This window comes from Nannobrachium achirus (assembly GCF_963921795.1).
Source record: "Nannobrachium achirus genome assembly, chromosome: 14".
NCBI classification, from domain to species: domain Eukaryota; kingdom Metazoa; phylum Chordata; class Actinopteri; order Myctophiformes; family Myctophidae; genus Nannobrachium; species Nannobrachium achirus.
In genome coordinates this window covers 21,390,177-21,410,839 of record NC_137821.1, presented here as the reverse complement: position 1 = coordinate 21,410,839, position 20,663 = coordinate 21,390,177, and the positions used below count along the sequence as shown (strand labels likewise).

Below are 20,663 nucleotides of genomic sequence, written 5' to 3'. Positions count from 1 at the left end.
CTATCTGTTCTCTATTATATATACTAGAAGCTCGGCCGCCCTTTGGGCGGCCGAGCGTCTAGTCGGCGTCCTGGCCAACTCGGGAACAATGTAAATAGGGAATGAATGTCCCGCTCTTTAATGCAAACCCCATTATACCTGTTGTCATAGGATCCGTTTTGACCATCTGTTTGCGTGTGTCCATTTATGCTCATATATGGAGATATCTGTCTGTTTACGTCCATGTTATGCCATATATGGAGATCTCTGTCGGACCCGTTTTGACCATCTGTTTGCCTGTGTCCATTTATGCCCATATATGGAGTTATCTGTCTCTAAGCGTCCATTTTATGCCCATATATGGAGATCTCTGTATCTGTCTGTCTGCATCCATTTTATGCCCATATATGGATATCTCTATATCTCTTTGTCTGTGTCCCTTTATTCCCCATTATGGAGATCTCTGTATCTGTCTGTGCCTCCGACTGTGTTGCAGACACAGTGCCGGTTCCCCCTTTAATGCAAACCCCATTATACCTGTTGTCATAAATGGACACACGCCATATGTTTGCCTGTGTCCATTTAAGCCCATATATGAACATCAGAACACGTCTATATGCGTCCATTTTTTGTTGACTCATGTGGCGTACGTGATGTCAGAGCCTTTTATGAAGTGATGTCACAATGAGTCAGCGCTTGCGCCGATTTCCTCTGGAACAGCCTGATGTCAACAATCAGCCCGCATAAGGAGATTCCGAACGTTTCGCGCCGGTTCGGGAAAACCGTGCGTCGGGTCGGGTCGAGGCCCGGCACTGCACTCCGTGCCGCGGCGAGGAACGCGCGTGCCGAATCTGAAGCCGGTGGGACGAACGGTTCTCGAGATACGCGGATTACAGACACGCAGAGACTTCTCGCATTTATAGATAGACGAGGCCCGGCACTGCACTCCGTGCCGCGGCGGGGAACGCGCGTGCCGAATCTGAAGCCGGTGGGACGAACGGTTCTCGAGAGACTTCTCGCATTTATAGATAGATACTCTATGGTACGGACAAGTTGATGACCCCTGTGCACGACACAGCCCCGTAGGGGATTCAAATCCCCAGACTCTGCGGTGGCGGGCAGGCACTTTAGCACTGGCGCCACCCGAGCGCCCTCCTCATCCCTCCTGTTTCAGTGATGCCCTGACGGTATCTACCAGCGGGGAGGGTGTGGGCTGACATGTGCTGCGGCTTTCAGGAAGTCATTTCAGGCCGCTGCGCGTTAGCAACAAGACCGAGGGCCGAGGCACTGAGGTGTGACTGTATGCTCACTCTGCTGGAACCGGCACGCGCGCACACACTCACACATGCGCGCACGCACGCACGCACACACACACACAATATGATGCAACAAGTCTCACACAAATCACCAGACCTCAGCACAGAGGCGGAGACACAAATGTGCATGTGTAAGCAGCACGTCCCCAGACACACGTGCCATGCACGCATGCACACACGCACGCACTGCAACTGCATGCACCCACGCGCAGCACGCACTCACAGAGGTAAGCAAGCATATCAGACACCTCCGCTAGCTAACAGTGGCTGTGCTGTCAGGGGAAATAAAACTAACCTACAACTGTGTTCCCCGCCCCCTCCCCCCCCCCCCCCCCCGCTGTCCACCGCAAGGCAAGAACTGTTACCGTCTTCATTTAAATACATTTTTTGAAGTGCAAGCGCTTTTCGCGTCTTCAAAGGATGTTGATGACTGGAGCAAAAAAGACGGCGATTTTATGGTGTGAGGTAGGGCTGCACAATTAACTGTAAATAGTCAAACATCGTGTTTTTTTTAATTCGCCGTTGTATATATAATCACGAAACTTGGCAATTAATTCTAACAGCTTGTTAATGCACTCCTTATCTCCTCCACATTACTCTGGTCTTCCCTGTGTATTTTTGGTTACTTCCTGAAAGCTGAAAGCCTCTGAGTCAAACTGCCCAACTGAAATACAACGATTTAAAGACCGTATGTCATGCCCCGAAAATTTTCATTTTTATAAGTCAAGTCAAGTCAAGTGGTCTCTCTGTAAACGGTCTGAAAACAGGCAGAGAGCAGCATCTCTCGCCGACTCGCAAAGACCAGGAAATTGAGGAAGTAGCCTCAACATAAAATGTATTTTAATTGTAATTCTGCTCATATAAAATATATGTACCCAATCAAATATCTTAGTTACATCGATATCATGATGTAATATCAGCGTAAGATGCTGCATTCAAGTTCAGGAGAGTTAAAGGCAATTCTCTTGAATGCTGTCTTCAGGTATGGCATGGAAAGTGGTTGCATTTGCATTTCTTTCACCATAGCAAAAACTGCATTCACAGTCTGTAGAGGGCACTTTTTACAGACGGATAAAAGGGCACCCTTTGATATCTATGTGTGCATGTGCCTGAACTTGAGTACAGTTTGTTTCAGAGAGGGTTAGAAACTCGCGATACAATCTCATTGCTTGCCAGCATTTCCAGGGTTGGGCATATACTGTGTATCATATCCCAACCATGTCCTGCCTCTTTGACCCATATGTTGTTGCAGGGACGTGCTGGGCCCCTGATTCGGCCCGGGAAAAATAATTGGAGAGGCCCTCATTGCGCGCTATAGAGAGAGATATAGTAGCTGCTGCTACTCAAAGATTTGCCATTTCAGATCATGACAAGTGACAAGCCAGTGGGCCAATTACATTAGTTATATTTCGTCGTTGTCGGGTGGAAACCTTGTATGTCCAAAACCGTTTGTTTTGTATTTATCATTTAAAAAATGATTTAAACTAGTGAAAACAGCAGATCTACAAGCACACAACGCCTCGCATCATCGGTTGTTTTCACTACTTTTGTGCAAACAGTTTAATTTTTACTTTTGTGCAAACAGTTACATTTTTTTCCTAATGGCCCTAACCCTGGACCGGCCGGGAATGAACCGGCCGTTCGGGAGTTGTCCCGCTTTTCCCAATGGCCAGCACGTCCCTGTGTTGTTGACAGCTCTGGGCGTGGCTTACCGAACACCTTGAGGAGGAGCTCTCGTTCCTGGGAGCCGGCCTTGTTGGTGGCCCTGCAGGTGTAGGTTCCTCCGTCATCCTGTCTGATGTTGTGGATGGTCAGCGTGCTCCGCCCGTCCTCCAGCTGGGTGAAGACATACTGCTCCATCTGCTGCAGCTGCTGCCCCCTCCTGGACAATGTGAGGAAGACAGGAAACCCATTAGTTATCCTACATATTAACTAAAAAATCACACCTTGTGAACTGAGTGGTGGTCAAATAAAAAGAGTCAAATACATGTATTGCAAGGTTGTTGGGGGGGGGGGGGGGGGGGGGGGTGTGTGCGCGTGCGTGCGTGTGCGTGTGTGTGTGTGTGTGTGTGTGTGTGTGGTGTTGAGTCTGCCTGCTCAATAGCGCCCCTCCTTTAACGTGTGTGTGTTTGTGGTCTGTGTGTCCCTCTCCTGGTCAGGAGAGGTATGGCAGATTGGCAGGCGACAGACATACATGGCAGGCGACAGACATACACGGCCAGCCAGTAACATCGTGAAAGCGAATCACAGGAGTGGTGAGACCACCACTCAAAAAAAAAAAAACTCTGTCAGTCACACGGAAAGACTGTCTGTCCCGCATGCATCTCCACAGTGGCTTGAGCAATTGATCTCAACTTGCACAAGGGCACTGACCATTATTATCATTATGCAAAAAATGACGACGCACATTTCTCACTTTCCCAAAATGTAAGCTGTTTATTAGTGGTTTTATTTTGTGTAATCACTAGAGATGTTTTGTGTAATCACTAGAGATTGCCAGTTCAGTCATGGTTACAGTCCCCCAAGCTATGGGATGATCATCTCTAGTTGCACACAGAGAGAACGCTGGAGAACACGAACACACACACACACACACACACACACACACACACACACACACACACACACACACACACACACACACACACACACACACACACACACACACACACACACACACACACACACACACGCCGGTCTGGACAGAGCATTATAGGACTTTCATTTAGTGTCCAGTCGGACGAACGGAACGTCGGAGTAATGCGTGTCGGAACAACGCTATGCATGCTCAATCACGACAGTGTCAACCACCTTCCAAATTTTAACTAAGTGTATACCATACCTACACAGCACACAACTCAAAGACTGAAAATACTTTGAGCGCGCACAAACATCCCCGGGTATGAACTAGTTACAATTCTTGAAAGAGTCGAGACAGAGGGAGGGAGGGACGGACGGACGGACGGACAGACAGACAGACGGATGGCACAGGACAATGGAGGGACACATGACAGCCTGTACATTACAAAGATGATGAGCTGACCAGCATGTACCTGATGTTAAATGGAACCAGGATTGTTGTAGTCAACGATCTATCTGAATGACTGTGTCAACAAGGCAGCTGTGACACCAGAACGTGAGGGGGCAGTTCTATTCATGGACAACGTATTAAAAGTGTCTTTATCTAAATCTGTCCAGACTTGTGAAGCCACACAGCAGGAAGAAAACAGGCTAAGATTGGTTATTACCTGTTCATCAGATATGGATAGAAATCCTCCATTTAAAAGCTGCGACAGCCTATATTTTATGACCAAAGGTCAAGTCCTGTAGTGATTCTAAAGTGATCACAGAGCCAAAGCTATAGAAAACTGCAGGACTGTCCAGAGCTGATTGTATCTGAACCACACATAGACCTGCCTTGTGTTCTTATACGGTAGGACTAAATGTATAGAGACCTTTGTCGCTATCGAGTGGAAACCTGTTTATGTCCAAAACCAATACTTTTTATTCAATTAAAATAGAGAAAAGAGAATGGGGAGTCGCTCTCCATTCCGACATGTCGCCACTCCGAAATTGACTTCTAATTGTCGGAGTGGCGACACTCCCATAGGGGTTAAGTTTAGGGTTAGGGTTAGAGATAGGGTTAGTGTTGGAATGGAATGGAGACGGAGTCGGAGTGGCGGGATGCCCCCAAGAGAATGCTATTTTCACAAAGTTTGTGTGACACCATATGTTAAACCGGGACATTAATTGACAGAAAAGCATTAAAAAGTTTAAATATGGAGGTTTTGTGTTCATGTCAACAAATAACACACATGCCCGAGCGCGCGCACACGAATGCACGCACACACACACACGTCACACACGCACGCACACACACACACGCACAGGAGGTGGATGTGGCAATAACTTTTAACTAGCCAAGGAGGAAATGAAGAATACCAATGTCATTCCACCGACTGACTGACTGACTAACTGACTGACTGACTGACTGACTGACTGACTGGGCAATCTCCCCGTGCACTGTTTACACCACACATCAGAAGAAACTAGCAAAGTAAATGGTGCTCTGATTGTCCACAGCCAGGATGATTGGGGTTGTGCAGTCTGTGAATTCCAATTTCCTCAATAACTGGTGGGTGCATGTGTGCGTGCATTGTGCGTGCGTGCGTGCGTTATATATATTTATTACAGTATATATATATATATATATATATGTGTATATATATCCATTCCACTCCTACATTTCTAGGGAAAACCAAAAGAACATTATGAATTAACCACTAGCCTACACCTTATATTCTGCAGCGAGTGATGCAGAATATCATTCATATTTAGACAGGCGTGGGCATTCATTAATGCAGCTTTTCTCACTGGCCACGCATGGCCGCTCCACTTGAATGCCGCGCATGTGAATATTTGTCAAATCGTTTTTTGTTATTGCGCGCATTCTGATTGAAACACATTGACCAGACCTCCTGCTGTGGCCAGCTTTGGTGGGAACAGTCACGCACAAACCTCCGCTCACAATAAATCGCGTGAGTCACCCTTTATTTGGTGGGTTCCCAGCATCACGGCCCATTTGTGCCCGACTGCGTGTTTCCTAAACCCACCAGGATTGAGTTAACTCATACAGTGCCATCCGGCCACAAGGGGTGCTAGAGTGCCAGAAATGTCTCCATTGACCTTCTTTATAGCTTTCGTCGACCCTCTCCCAACTGGCCTGTGTTTTCACTCCGGTCAATCCTATGGGTGTCCAGAGGAGGAAGCTAGCTGACACGTAGCCAAAATGCTAACCCATTTAGAAGCCCGATCTAAAGCTATTTCAGCCGCAAAAAACTTTCTCATTGGGTCTGGGGACACAATCCGGAGAAAATCCTGTCTAAAGATGTGATTTATTATTGGAGTGGGCGGCGTGATTCGGCCGTTAGCGCGAATACGGCCCGTGGATGGCCGAGTCTAAGTCCCGGCCAAGGATGCACGTCTAGACCGGGGCTTCGTTGAGGCCTCCGATAAAATAATTCATTTTATTAAATATCCCGGACATGTTCGGGATAGGCACCCTGGAATACGTCGCGCCGCCTACAATGAACATTTGGTGAACATTGGGGGGGGTCTAAACTTTATTTTAAACCATTTTCAATGGAATAAATCGTCGGAGCATCTAGCGTCTCTCGTTGGTGAGCGATGGGCGAGCCAGGACCACCCACGTTGCTCCAAGCAGCTCGGGGTAAGTAAAATAGCAAATAAAAAATTGTTTTTGATCCCGAATATCCCGAACTAGTTCGGGATAGGCACTAAAAGGGTTAAGACCTGTTTCGCGGAAACGCGAGCACTTCCAAGAGTGGCTGAAATCCTTGACGGACACATGGAGGGTGGATAAAGTCAGACTTAGTAAAGGCATGAAGACAATATAAAACTTGTAGGCTACTGAGAAAAGCCTGCATTTGCACAATGCACAGCTATTAATTTGTCACTACAATGCTCAAAATAAACTGTGCTAAAAAAAAAAAAAACTTGAAACTTACTTTGTACTGTAATTAAAAAAGGTAAAACTTTGTAACTTTGCTCTGTACTGTAATTAAAAAAGGTAAAACTTTGTAACTTTGCTAAAGAGAAAAACATACTGAGAAAGCTATTAATTTGTCACTACTATGCTCAAAATAAAAACTCTTACTAATTATCAGTTAAATTGTTATAGTTTGGATATGGCTTTGGGCGTATTATGCTGCGTGTATTATTGTAATGGATCGGTAGGGCGTAGGTACAGTATTGCTTTGCACTTGAGCGAGCAGCACTAACGTTCATACGCACTTTCATACTTTATTTTGAGATTATTGAGAGGGGCGTTTCAATCCTGGTGGGTTTAGGAAACACGCTGCCCGACTAGGCGTTTTCTCCGCTGGAGTCATGTGATCAAGAGGTATACGACCGACTTGGAGATCTTCACTCAGAGGGAACGCACTTTAGTTGCATAATTGTTCACCAGAAATATCCTACTAGCAATAATGAAAAGGCTAAAATGAATTCAACAGAACACATTTTTCACTTTGATTGACTTTTGTAATTATCAAAGCCAATTACGACTGTTTTTTTTCTTTCTTTCATGCAAGAGTGGAATGTATTGTAATACACAATAAAAGGTGGCAAACGTACAAAGGCAGCCAAAACCAATAACAGCTTCTATTACTGGCACAGCCTGATTTGGTATTTCTTTTAAAATGGCACAGCCTTGGTATTTCTTTTTTTTTAAAGTGCACACAATAGAAGCCAATGAATTCTGTGATTTTTTTTTTAGACATTGGCATTTTGGAGACGCTGAGAGATAACCGACATTGTTATTTATTCACATTGTAAAATCATTAGCATTTCCCTGTTTGTGAAAGGATGGGATAAAACTCTCATTTCAAGCTGTGGTATATAACGTTAGCCAAGGTTCCCCAAATTCATATATATTCAATAATAATAATAATACACTTTTTTGTATAGCATCTTTCATGACATCAAATGAAGCCCAAAGTACTTTACATAAAAAAAAATCAACACAAGATAAATAACACAATATAAAAAATCAATAAGATCAAAAACATGATTTAGCCACATACACCGGTCTAAAATATTTTGTGCCAAGTTTTGTGTTTGAAATGTTTAAAAGATATTCCACATATTCTACAAATTGTTGGAACACAGTTCACAATTCATTGCGTCGTCAGCTTATAGATCTATTCGGCTATTTGAAATCAGCCGATGTGTATAGATTTAACGTGGTTAAATTGATGTTGATGTTGGTCATTCAAGGACCCATGAGGGTCCCTGGAAATCTTCAATTTATTTATCAGAGTATTTCCAATATCCAATTATTTTACTTCTACTCCACTACATCGCAGATCCAAATATTGTACTTTTACTCCACTACATTTATTTTAAAGTTAGTTACTTTGTAGATTTTGGTTATTAAAAACATACATTAACCACTTCAGCCCTATATAATGCATTGTGAGCGTGTAGATCTGCTATTTTAAAAATATTTCTTATACTTGAAATGGGACAGTCTGCATATTGAGTACTTTTACTACATTTTGAAGCCAATAGGCTACTTTTACTCAAGTACAATTTGAATTCTTGACTTTTACTTGTAACGGAGTATTTCTATATTGCAGTACTGCTACTTTTACTTAAGTCAAATGTTTTTTTTTTTGTATTTTTCCACCACTGGTTCACAGCTGTCAAGAGGCGTCTGCAGGGAGCCTTTACTCTGCACCGAGTGATGCAAGCGCTTCTTTACTTCAATCAATGGCTCTCATTCATATTTACACGTTGTCTATGCTCTGTTGCAGTGCCTGCCTCGCTCTCCTCAAGGCTAGTGACACAAGTTGAGCATACTAAGCATTGTTGTTCAATACTTTGAGCACAAGCCATCTGACAGCACTGGGTGTTCCCTCTGTCTGCAAAGGACGTTTCTGTTTGGCGCTGCCTTTTATGTAGAAAAAATATATATATATTTTTTACATCTGACTTTCATAATGGTGTAAATGTATCTGAAGACAGTGTGCTGCTGCTCTAACAAGGCAAACTGACAATAGACCCCTCTCCCATCTCCGCTCAGACCTCTGGTCAGCTCTGACAGTTATGCTCATATACAGTATGAGACTGATAAGCGTATCATTGAGGACCAGAGGGCATGATGCGCCAAGTGGGAAGATGTCGGATCTACCTGATGTCATAGACTGGCCTGGAGTCCATATTTGGGCATAAAAGGGACACAAAAGACGACTATTCTGACATCGGGTACAACGGGTATTGCATAACCAGGGCATGCATTTCCAACTTGCATCGTTCTTGAGCAGGCCGAGGTAGAAACTCGAGACACTGATGTTAAGATAGGAGAGTGTGGAGGCCAGACATTCAGGAGTCCCGAGTTGGTGTTGGTTAGACTGCACTCTTGCATCGCAAATACTTTGGGGTTCGGTTAAAGAGTTACCTGTGCCAGGTGACCTCGGGTTCAGGGGATCCAGATGTGATGCAGGTGAAGGTGACAGACTCCTGGTAGTCTGCGGTGGCGTTGAAGGACGGCTGGAACACTGACAGAACCGGTGGCACTGGAAGGGAAGAGGATAGAACACTGTTAAACCATTAAAGTTTAACATTGAAGTTGTGGTGAAATGGCTTTTTCTTCTGTCATTTTGTTTCAACGTTTCTCTGAAACCTGGTCTTAACAATCAGAAGGTCCCATCCCTTCAGGCTATTGAACACTGGAATGAACTCACTGCAGCTGAGCGCAGCAGAGGGCCAGTGTTTGTAGTCTGCCACTGATGCTGCCCAAGGGAGAGAGAGAGAGACGGCCAGTAGTGTGAAGAATGTTTGTTACTACAGTATGTTGCTTATTGCTAAGCTAAGATGATTTTTAGATACACATCTTAGTGTGCTGATAACGTTAGTAATGGATATATACTGGACATCATATCGAATGAGATTCAAAACAAAGTAGCTCTGCATTTAAAAAAATCACACCTAGTGTGAAGTGAGCGGTGCTGCTGATGATGACATACGGTTACATAATAAGTATTTGATGGCCTGTCCATTTTTCATAGACATACACACAAAGCCACGTATTGAAACGGCTAGCACCGCTCAAAAACAGCTGTGTTTGGAGGAACATGAGCTACTGTATGGGAATCAAACAGGTGAATGAAAGAAAGAATCTCTCTATGTCCTCACTCCTCACACAGTAGTAGTAGTAGTAGTAGTAAAAGTAATAATGTCTATAGCTGTTCTGACATCACACTGTAGACGGAGGAAGGTACTGGAGAAAACACAGACTGTTTAAGTCTTATTTATTGTTTACAGGGTGCAGGCAAGAGTGACAACGTTTCGAGGTCAATACATCTTCGTCTGGTCATCCATCCGGTGGATTATTTTTCATTTCACCCTAAATGTATTTTAGGCGTGTGGTGGGGGGCCCAGACTACGTCCACTAAGTAGAGTAAGCTTTCAACTCGCCACAGATACCTTTGTTTTGGTGAGTACCGAAACCTTTTTTTATTTTCACCCACTACCAGCAGCCAGAGAGTGAGGGGATTTCTTACACAAGTTCCTTTTTATTTGAGTAGTTTCTTTCTCTCTCTCTCTCTCTCTCTCTGCCAGGCCGGAATTCAAAAGGATAAATGCACGAAAAAGACTGAAGGCTTGTTTTTATGCAATAAACATTGTTCTCCCCTGGATTCTTTGTATACACAGACTCACCACATAGGCCACACCCATCTCCGCCCAACAAAATTATTCAAATCATGAACGCAGCGTCCGATTGCTGATAAACTTTTAATGCACAGTCCCAGTAGGCCAAGGAAACCCTTTAGGCCACGTACATTCTCATATATAATTCAATATAGTCAGTGCGAATGGGATGGGAGAAGTTGCAACATTCTTGCACATTTAATTGATAAGTTTGCGCTCACACTGCACTTTGTTAACCGCAACAAGGAATCGCTTAGTCCACGTCTGTCCAGTGCGGTTGCCTATTTTTAAATTTGGATCCTCATTAGCTTCCGATGCCGAGATCATCTTCTTAATGAGGTCCACACAAAACAACACAATATAAAACAACATACTAAAACAACATACTGTAGCCCAGTTTTCCATATACAACTGCAATTAAAACCATAACTAGTGGTGTATGATGCTAAGATAACACCGCTTTTCAAGAATATAACATCACAAACAAAGGGGAGTGAGAACAGTGCCTCTTGAACAGATTTATTTTCAACACTGTGGCCATGACATTTCAGTCCAGTTTTCATGTCAATAACTTAGATTCAAACAACATTCAAACGCATCCCAGTTGCCTGGGACCATGTATTTTGGCTCACAACTAACTTCTAATTCAATTGTAGTTAATTATTTAACGAGGTATTATATTATCATGATTTATACTTCTATTTTTTATTTTTCTGGGCATTTTCTGAGTACCCCCTGCAATACCTCCAGTCCTCCACGTACCCCCATTTGAGAAACACTGCTGTAGCCTATACAATAATAACAAACAGCTGACACTCGTCAGTCTAGACCTAAGTTACATTATTAATATCCCTCTGATAATTATACAAACAATATAGGAACAGTGGTCGAACATCACATAGAAAAACATGTTGACATCATTCAGCTGTGTGTGGTCTCCCTCCTTAACATCAAGTGCTTTTCAGACAAAAGTCAGGATATCGTTTTATATTAAATAACAGTAGCGCGCGGTCATTGGGACCCGCGGGTGAAAGAAAACTCAATCTCCCGTGATCCTTTTGGTGATGATGACGTTATCAGGAAGTGAATAATCTCCATTGGCTTCAATGCATTGCAGAAAAATGGCTTTATCTCGGAATCTTTCTCCAGATCACGTTGATCTTCGAGAAACGCTTTTCTTTCAACGGCCCGTATCTAAGCGATGGACAGTCGCGGTAACAATTTTTCTTTTCCGTATGAAAGAAAACATCTTCATCGATATTACAACATAGTGAATTTCCACAACATGGACACAATTGTGGCTTCCGTGGGTCTTCAAAATAAGGTACAGTCAATGGCGGCAGAAAGTAAATAATTAATTATATATAAAGTAGGGAAAGTGTTAATAATTGTTTACGTGATTGATTTCATTTTATTTAATTTTTTACACTTATTTGTCCAATTTGTCCAAAAACTGTGCCTTAGAATCTAAGCGTCAGTTGCTCGCCATATAGTTCTTGGTGCCTGACAGAGTGCCCTGCCAGCCTCATCTTTTTCTCCCCGAACTTGTTCATGACCCACCAGAGGCTACATTCCTGTGGTTCTTCCATGTGACATCAAGATCTGCATCAAGCCTTGTGTAAACGCCATCCAGGGGCTTTTTTACCTGCTGGTAATGCCACTGTGTGGTGACATCCAGATCCACAGCTTCCCCTCTCTTCTTTTGGAACATTGTGTTTGAGGCCAGCAGTCGGTATTCCTCCATAATCCCTCTAGCATAGCATTGTCATAATGAGTTTGTTAGTTGCGAGTGAACCATGCGACTTATGGGCCAAGAAGACATGCATTGAAGTCACCCAAGATGGCCAAGAAGTTATGTAGCTGGACCCAAGAACCAATGAGAATCGTAATGATGATGATTATGATGATGATAATCATTATCGTCATCATCTTCTTCTTCCTCCTCTTCCTCTTCTTCTTCTTCCATTTTAATTAAACCGATTTCCCGCGGCAACATCTTCAGAGGACAAGCACCATCACCGTTACTAATGTATGGAAACAGGATATCAGTGAAAGTGTCTCTGAAGGTGTGTAGGCGCGTGTTGGTATCGGGATCAGAGAAGGACAGCTTTCCTCCGCTCCAGTCCAGTTGGACTCTGATCCTCCGGGGTTTACGTGTCACTGAGAGACGAGTGAATGACCCTGGTGAGGAGAATGCCGTGTATACGCCCTTATCCAAGCTCATCCTCCAGAATTGACCGTTCCTGTCGACTCCCTTCTTATGCATCGACGACTCTGCCAACAGGCCTATGTCCCACTCTGCATTGCTTCCAACCTCAACGTCCCAGCTCTGAGTCCCCGAGTTAAAGCCCTCTGAACCCAGGACACAGTAGTAGGAGTCAAACCTCTCCGCGTTGTCAGGAAGCTGCTGTCTCACTCCGCACTTCACACTGGTCAGATCACCAGACAGAAGTAGGTCTGGATAGGCCGTGTTGGGGTTCAAAATGACAGGAGTGTAGGAGACAATGTCCTTCATCTTGTTCCAGACTCCGAAGGTCAGGTTGGGCCATGTCGTTTGGCCATGTCGATCAGTGGTCGTGGAACCAGCTCCGGGTCCTGCAGTGTCTGGACCATTTCCACCGTCGCCATATTGGTCTGGGTGATGTGTTCAGCTCTCAGCTCCTCCTCTGTGGCTCTGATTGAGTTTGAAAGCGTTGAAATATCTCTTTCCAGGCCCTCAATCTTCTCCTTCATCACCCGACTCTTCTGCAACACTTCCTCCCTCAGTGCAGCAATCCTAACCCCCTCTTCCTCTTGTAGAAACTGCTGAAGCTTTTTAAACTCTTGTTTAATCTTCGTCTCTGCACTCTGGGCCTGGACCTTAATGTGCTCTGCTGTTTGGTCACAGTTTGTTTTGACCTTAGCGAAGACCTTCAGTTTATTCCGTAAAAGCTCCAGTGATTCCTTGGCTGCCCCCTTGGGATCCTTTTTCCGACGCTTCTTGTCAACGAAGGTCTCGCACAGGTTCTTCAGAGCCCGGTTGCAAAGTGGATTTTTTCTTTTGTTTACCGTCTTGCAAACTGGACATTCGTTTCTTCCCTTACGTGCCCACCATTGCTGTAGACAGGCATCACAGAAGCTGTGGCTACACGACAGGAGAACAGGTTGTTCAAATATGTCATGACACACAGGACAGGAAAAATCCTGTTCTGAAAAAGACACCTGGGAATCCATTTCCATGTCTCTGAGTGAAGTTAAAACACACTCTGCCCAAAGACAGGAAATAAGCCAGTCAAGTCGAGTAAGACTCAGTGAAAGAAAATAGAAATAAAGCAGTTAAGAGTGGGGCTCATGTTGATGACATCAGTGTGGATTCTACAATCTACATAAAAAGAGTGGAGGACAGTCACACGCAGACAGAGATATTAATGACGTCATACTGATGATGTCAGCGTGGACATCCATATTTGGGAAAGAACGGAGGGTGCACACAAATAGAGTTGGGATCCACAACCGGAGGAATTGGGAGGAACTTGATCCAACATCACAACATGACGTTTGAAACCATTTCAGGAACTGTTTTCTATCACTGTCAGAGCCGTTATGTGGACTTCACGCCTGCAATTACAACACCGGTGGTTCTCAAACTTTTTAATTTCAATTTCCATAACTGTGAGTGTACAAATAGAACCAAATGGGCCCGTATGACATCAGGGATCTCCATATATGGGCATAAAAGGGATAAGCACCGACAAATACAGAGATCTTCAACTGCCATAAGGCTGATTTGACAAATGTAGGGTGGAGTGTCTTTCTTGGCCTACTGTGCAGACTCTAATACTGTTCGTTCCAGCGGTATCCAAGATGAGCTATTAGGCGGACACACGCAAACACGCGCGCACGCAGCGCACACACACACACATACAGTGTCTTTTTAGAAAATCAATTACACCAAAAGATAGGACTTCATAGAAGTCTGTTGTGCTTGGTGAACTAGTTATTTATGCCTGTCACAAAATCCTAATTGAACTTGCGTATGATTTCTGTTTTGATGTAAGTTGAATCACAGTGTCTAGTTTTAATCTGCAAACTGTCACTTTAAAAAGCCTTGATTCATTTTTCCTGTTTCTACAATGCTCATCAAGGAAATTAGCAGTGACAAGCGTAGTAGCGAACACACACACAAACAGAGAGGCACACGGGCATGAGTGTGGGCAAGCCCAGCCCAGTAACGGGAGTCTCCCTATCTCTCCACTCTTTGGTAAACAGAAAATACATTTTAAGGTCAGGATACCAATTTCACAAATCAGGAGAGAAAAATCATCGAAAATGTACAGTAGGATAAACAGGTGAAAATATGGAAGTAAATAACACATCTACAGCAACTCCAACAGATGATAGATGGAGTAGAATTATCATGGGAGGACAGAACTAATGCAGTGAATACTTGTACATTTGGCAGCTGGTTCTATAAAAGAGGCATTTCTCAGTGTAAGAAACGGTTCACGGTTGTCCAGCGATGAGCCAAACAGAACGTGGCAGTATGTGTAATATCAACAATACCTAGCTAGCTGACCGGTCATTACGCCTTTTCATTAAGGACAAAACATGCATGGATTATTATGCCTTCAATATCCTCAGTCCATCACAATGCACAATAGTTTCAAGATTCAAGCATTTAAACGTTGCCACGTGTGGGTCAGAAGATATAAGATCATCAAAAAAGGTATTTATTTATTTTTTCAGCATGTGAAATGGTGTCAAAGTGAAACAGACAAGGATACAACATAGCATCCGATGTTGGGTGGAAACCTTATAAATCCAAAAGCGTCTTTTTCTACCTCTGCCATAACCATAACCAGTTCCCAGCTACGCACAAATATGGAGTGTGTTGTCTAACCTCAATGTGTCGTCATGGCATCAGTCAAACACATACAGTATGGGCACAAAAGGTGGCATGCCCATATGGGCATAAACTGATGACATCAGAGATCTCCATATATAGGCATAAAGGGACAAGGACTGACAGATACAGGTGGAAATGGCCATATATGGGCATAAACAGTACAAGGACTGACACATACAGAGATCTCCATGTATGGGCATATCAGCATGGCCATATGTGGGCATATACTGATGACATCAGGGATCTCCATAAATGGGCATAAAGAGACAAGGACTGAAAAATACAGGGATCTCCATATATGGGCATGAAAGGGACAAGGACAGACAGATACAGAGATCTCCATATATGGGCATATCAGTCAGATTGGCGGTGTGATGTAGGTGTGAGGTCTACGTGGAGGTCTGAACTTCTAGTTTATAAAATCAATCAAATGAAATCAAAAACTTTAAAACAATTCTGATCTATAAAGCTCACAGCGCTTTTATGCAAAAACAAGGAAGTAGGGCATTAATTTAGGGGGGAAAATATATGGATATATGAGGTTTCTGCCCGCGTTGCATTTCATACAATTTTTTGGTATGGCTTCGTATGAGCACGAGACAAATATCATAGAAAGTACACAGCTTGACTGACATCACCACAGCTGATGTCACAAACAGAACTGCCCAAACAAGGAGATATGCACATGAGTCGTGTTTCTTGAGCGGTGCAAATGTCTCTATGTTTGTATACAAATAATTGGTCTATAAAACAAACAGTAAAAATAACGGATGTGTTGTCTTGAGATTCTTTTAATTTGATTAAAAGTATTGATCGGCTAGCTTCCATTACTGGGGTCACTTTGTTCATCTAGCATGTTGATGACTTTACGACTGTCTTTCGGTGACTTCTGAATGAAGATCACACAGACTACGTATATGCCAATTACTGAATTTACAATATAGCAATAAGGCACACAGACACTGGGACGGCCCCTTCTCCCTGAGGGAGATTTATTAAAATGATCCGTAGGTTTAAATCTGTGCATGAGATGAATGGTTCGTTCTATTTAATTAAATGAAGATGATGACTCTAGTCTAGACCATTGAGTACAGTATAGGATCATGGCCCCGATCAGTCTACTCTACTGTATGTCCTTGTGACCAAAAATAAACGGCTGATAACCTCCTGATTTGGTTCTGTTTTAATTTGTGTGTGTGTGTGTGTGTGTGTGCGTGCGTGCGTGCGTGCGTGCGTGCGTGCGTGCGTGCGTGCGTGCGTGCGTGCGTGCGTGTGTGTGTGTGTGGATGGATCCACCACTGAATACAGTATCACCTTGCTTACACTTGTGTTGCTCTAGATAAGGTATAGGCTTAACCACTTAAATCCTACAGTATACTGTACACATCATTAACCATCCATACTAAGCCCCCTATACCAAATATCTTCACTAAAATAAAATCTAATCTATTGACACTATTTGTCACCCATTATTGATTGGAAAAAGCCACCCAACTGATCGAATGAGAGCTGAATCCTAAAGGCCAGTGCCACAACAGAAATGTTTTTCGGTTCGTCTGGCTACAAAGTACAGATATGATGTTTTGACTTGCCAAACTGTTTTGGCTACAATCAGAAGTTGGCCATACGTATACATTCAAGGTGGGCATGATATATTGAAGCAATAAGCCACAAGAGGCATGTGGTTACCTGGTATTTTATAACGACTGAGAGGCGTTATAAAATACAGGTTAATTATTGCCATAAGCCATGCCTCGCGTGACTTATTGCTTTTCTAAAACGGTTACAACATGGCAACAGGACATGTACCAATTAAAACTGTTCTATTTCACTAATAATTCATTACAAGGTCTGCAAGAAAGTACAGTAGTTCCCAGCGTTTTTGCCAACAACACAGGTGCAGATAATTGGTGCACTGTGGAACACAACGCACCCGGGTCTGATATAAACTGCATCAACGTGTGGATTATAGTCTCAATACCATTCATGAATACAATCGCAAGAAAGGGCCAAACCTCTATAACTCTAGTGCTGGCTGTAATGTGCACTACAGTCAGTGCAGGCTGTGATGGGTGGGGTCTGTCTTTCAGAATACAGAACGGTTCTGTGGCAGTATGAATTGCCATTTGCCTGGGGGGCTCCCGAACGGAACTGTCCTGGACTATGCAGCTACCACAATAAGTGAGTGCTGCACCTTCTGATCTGAAGAGACTGCAGCTGTTCTCACATTATTCAATGAAGAAACATTTGAATGATACATTCCCAGGTTTCCTCTGACAGTTAAAAAAGGGGCGTAAAGCAGGTGGCGAATCATGCGGAGGACCTCCCATTGAGCTACAACTTCATGGAGGCCTAGTTACGCAGCAGGGTGGCCATCTTTAATGCCGTCGTCGTCACTGACTTCCTGCAGACGAGCTTTGATGATGAGCTGCAGACCAGGAGTTGGAGCAGGAAGTAAATTGTGAATTGTAAGTGGAGAAGATTCACAGCATGCGCAGTAGCTCCAAGCAACACATATTTATCCACTAAAAGCGTGATAAAACTCTAGGGAGATTTATTCTAGTTTGTTTTCCGGTTCAAGTTAAAAACTACAGCAGCGGTAAAAACTAATAAATACATAGATAAACGTGCCAGGCTGCATAAGGCTGACCTTATAGTAGCCTCGTTCCCAGCCTTTAATCATTTGAATCTTTTTTAAAGAAAAGCCTGACACAACCTAATGCAGAGGCGGGGACTTACTTCATACATATTTCCCCCGGAAACTATATTTTTTGACCAATCACAACACTTGTTTCATTCACAGAGAACGTAAACGGATTTGTAAAGTGTCAACGTCATTTCCTTTCCGTTTAGACACTCAACCGGCCAGGTCTTGCCCGTGTGAAATTGTATAGTAACTAAATTCTGCCAAGCGCCGCCCTGCCCGCGTTCCATTGGCTGAATGCAATGACTGAGACACCGACCCCCAAACGAACAGTGGGGGCGTTGTCACATTCTAATAGCCAAAACAACGTTATCTAGTACCTGGCTTGGTGATATAACGAGTCAGTCATTTTGGACTCTCAACCGCAACCTCATAGTATTGAATCCCGCTGCCTGCTACCATTACTTTTCCAACAACCGCGTACAGTTTTTTGGACGATAAAGCCGTTTGAGTTATAGGCTCAGAACCATAAATCATGTCTGGGGTGAGCGTTTGCCCCCAGGGAGAGCGTTTGCCCCAACTGTCACTCAAAGTGACTATTGCAGCTAGGGTTTCCCAAAGTGGGTGCCGGGCCACCCTAGGGTGCCATGATGCCAGTCCAGGGGTGCTGCAGAATACTTTGATAATATTTGGAATTCATCAACATCACTACATCAATATCACTTCACTATGTTTAGTAAAACAGACTGATTTGCACTGTACTTGAGGAGTTCTTTTTTCCTATCCTCGGCCAACTCTCTTCACCAAAAATAGCAGATCTACAAGCTCACAACGCGTCACAACGTGACGCGTTGTGAGCTTGTAGATCGGCTATTTTTGGTGAACCTTCCCACCAGAATAGGAATGCTGGGGTGGTTAAACATCAAATAAAAGTTATTTTCTGATGGCAATGGATATTTCTCCATGACATAGCCTACTGTATCTCAGGTGGAAAGATGTGCATATTTACGTTGCGTAATATGATGTAAGATTCTAAAAATGAACAGTGTAATTCAGGGGTGCCGTGGATGAAAAAGTTATTTACGGGGGTGCCCTGAGTCCAAAAGTTTGAAAACCCCTGGACTACTGGGCCAATCACAGAGTCTCGTTTCTGGGACTTGGTAAAATTCTTACACTATCACGCGTCTTTCCCAGCGTGACCTTATAGTAGGCTACAGTACACAGGGTATGTTAGTTGTATGTGTTGTCAGTGCTGTATTCTAGCACATAGGCACACACCCATGGCTCTGCATGGGCACACCCACACCGTTATAAAAGGTATTAGCTGAAGCAGTGTTGCGGCAGTTTTCAATGCGTGACAGAGGCACACAACCAAGAAGTATTCCTCAGGGATACTGAGGGATCAACATGAGAATCCCCACGGTAAAGTGGAGTGCATTTAACCAATTCCATCCGGGAAAGCAGCTCCTGTAATTTCTTGAGTGTAGCAGATCTACAAGTGAGCTTGTAGATCTGCTTTTTTTGAAAAATCTTATATACCCTACCAGTGAAAGTTTGGACACAGCTTCTCATTCAAAGGAAACACAAGCTGTGTCCAAACTTTTGACTGGTAGGGTGACCCAAAATCCAGTAGACACATCAATAGCAGGAATTGAAAAAGTCCTACACTTACAGTACACGTTTGTTTATTTGTGTGACATAAAAAAAAGTGGAAATGTGAGTACTTTGTCCTCTGTTGAAGTGACATTTTAGATGTCCCATACCTTTTTTGATACATATAGGCTAATAATACATTTGAGCATCGCTGATATGGCAACATAGGTTTTTCAGAAAAGCGATTTAGAAGACATCTTGTAGACATGGACGGATTAACCCCCGCGAGGGCCCCTGGCCAATTTTTTTTTTAGGGGCCCCCACCCCCCAAAAAAAATTTTTTTTTTTTTTTTTTTTTTTTTCAAAAAAAATTTTTTTTTGATTTTTTTTTTTGGGAAATGCTCTGAGAGCCATTCAAAAATGAGAGGCTCTCTATTCAGGAGGTAATTTAGCCTCAAACCTTTTGAAAAACGTTTTTGGGACAAAAACAATATGACATAAATACTTTTTAAATGCATGGTGTATCACCTTTAAGCCATGATGATCATCTGTGGACCAAGAAAGCACCTGTAGACAACAGAGGAGGGGCCCACACATTTGATTTTAGCTTAAAATATACATTTAATTTTTGCAAATTGTCATTGACCACGCAGGCCAGTTCCCCCAAGGGCCCCTGAGAGCCAAGGGCCCCTGGCAACGGCCCCACCGGCCCAATGGTTAATACAGCCCTGCTTGTAGAATGGGCCTCAGGTATACAGTAGGTCTTACTGGGTTAAAAGCCTCTTTGTCAAGCTCCCAGGGGGGTTTGGTGTGTGTCCTCAGGGAGTTCAGCGAGCCACTCCGCTCGGCTCTGTGGGGGAATGATGAGTGTCATGTGGGCTGGAATAATAGGCTGTGCCTCATTGAGCAAGCTTATTGGAAGTTCCTCACAAGTGAAGCGAGTGGTTTAGCTAAATTGAATGCAATTCATGTATTTTTTGGAGGGTGGTGGGTGTAGGGGAGGGCTGCTATT

General features: G+C 43.6%; 1 protein-coding gene across 1 annotated transcript in view; it reads right to left on the bottom strand.

The window, feature by feature from the left end:
- LOC308297896 (neural cell adhesion molecule 2-like) overlaps positions 1-20,663 on the bottom strand; it is a gene marked incomplete at both ends in the record, with an annotated part of 168,699 nt that overhangs the window by 86,646 nt on the left and 61,390 nt on the right. Inside the window, 2 exons of the mRNA XM_080741460.1 lie at positions 3,008-3,177; positions 9,277-9,394. Of these exons, the coding sequence (XP_080597586.1) occupies positions 3,008-3,177; positions 9,277-9,394 (288 nt within the window). The remainder of the gene's footprint in view (positions 1-3,007; positions 3,178-9,276; positions 9,395-20,663) is intronic.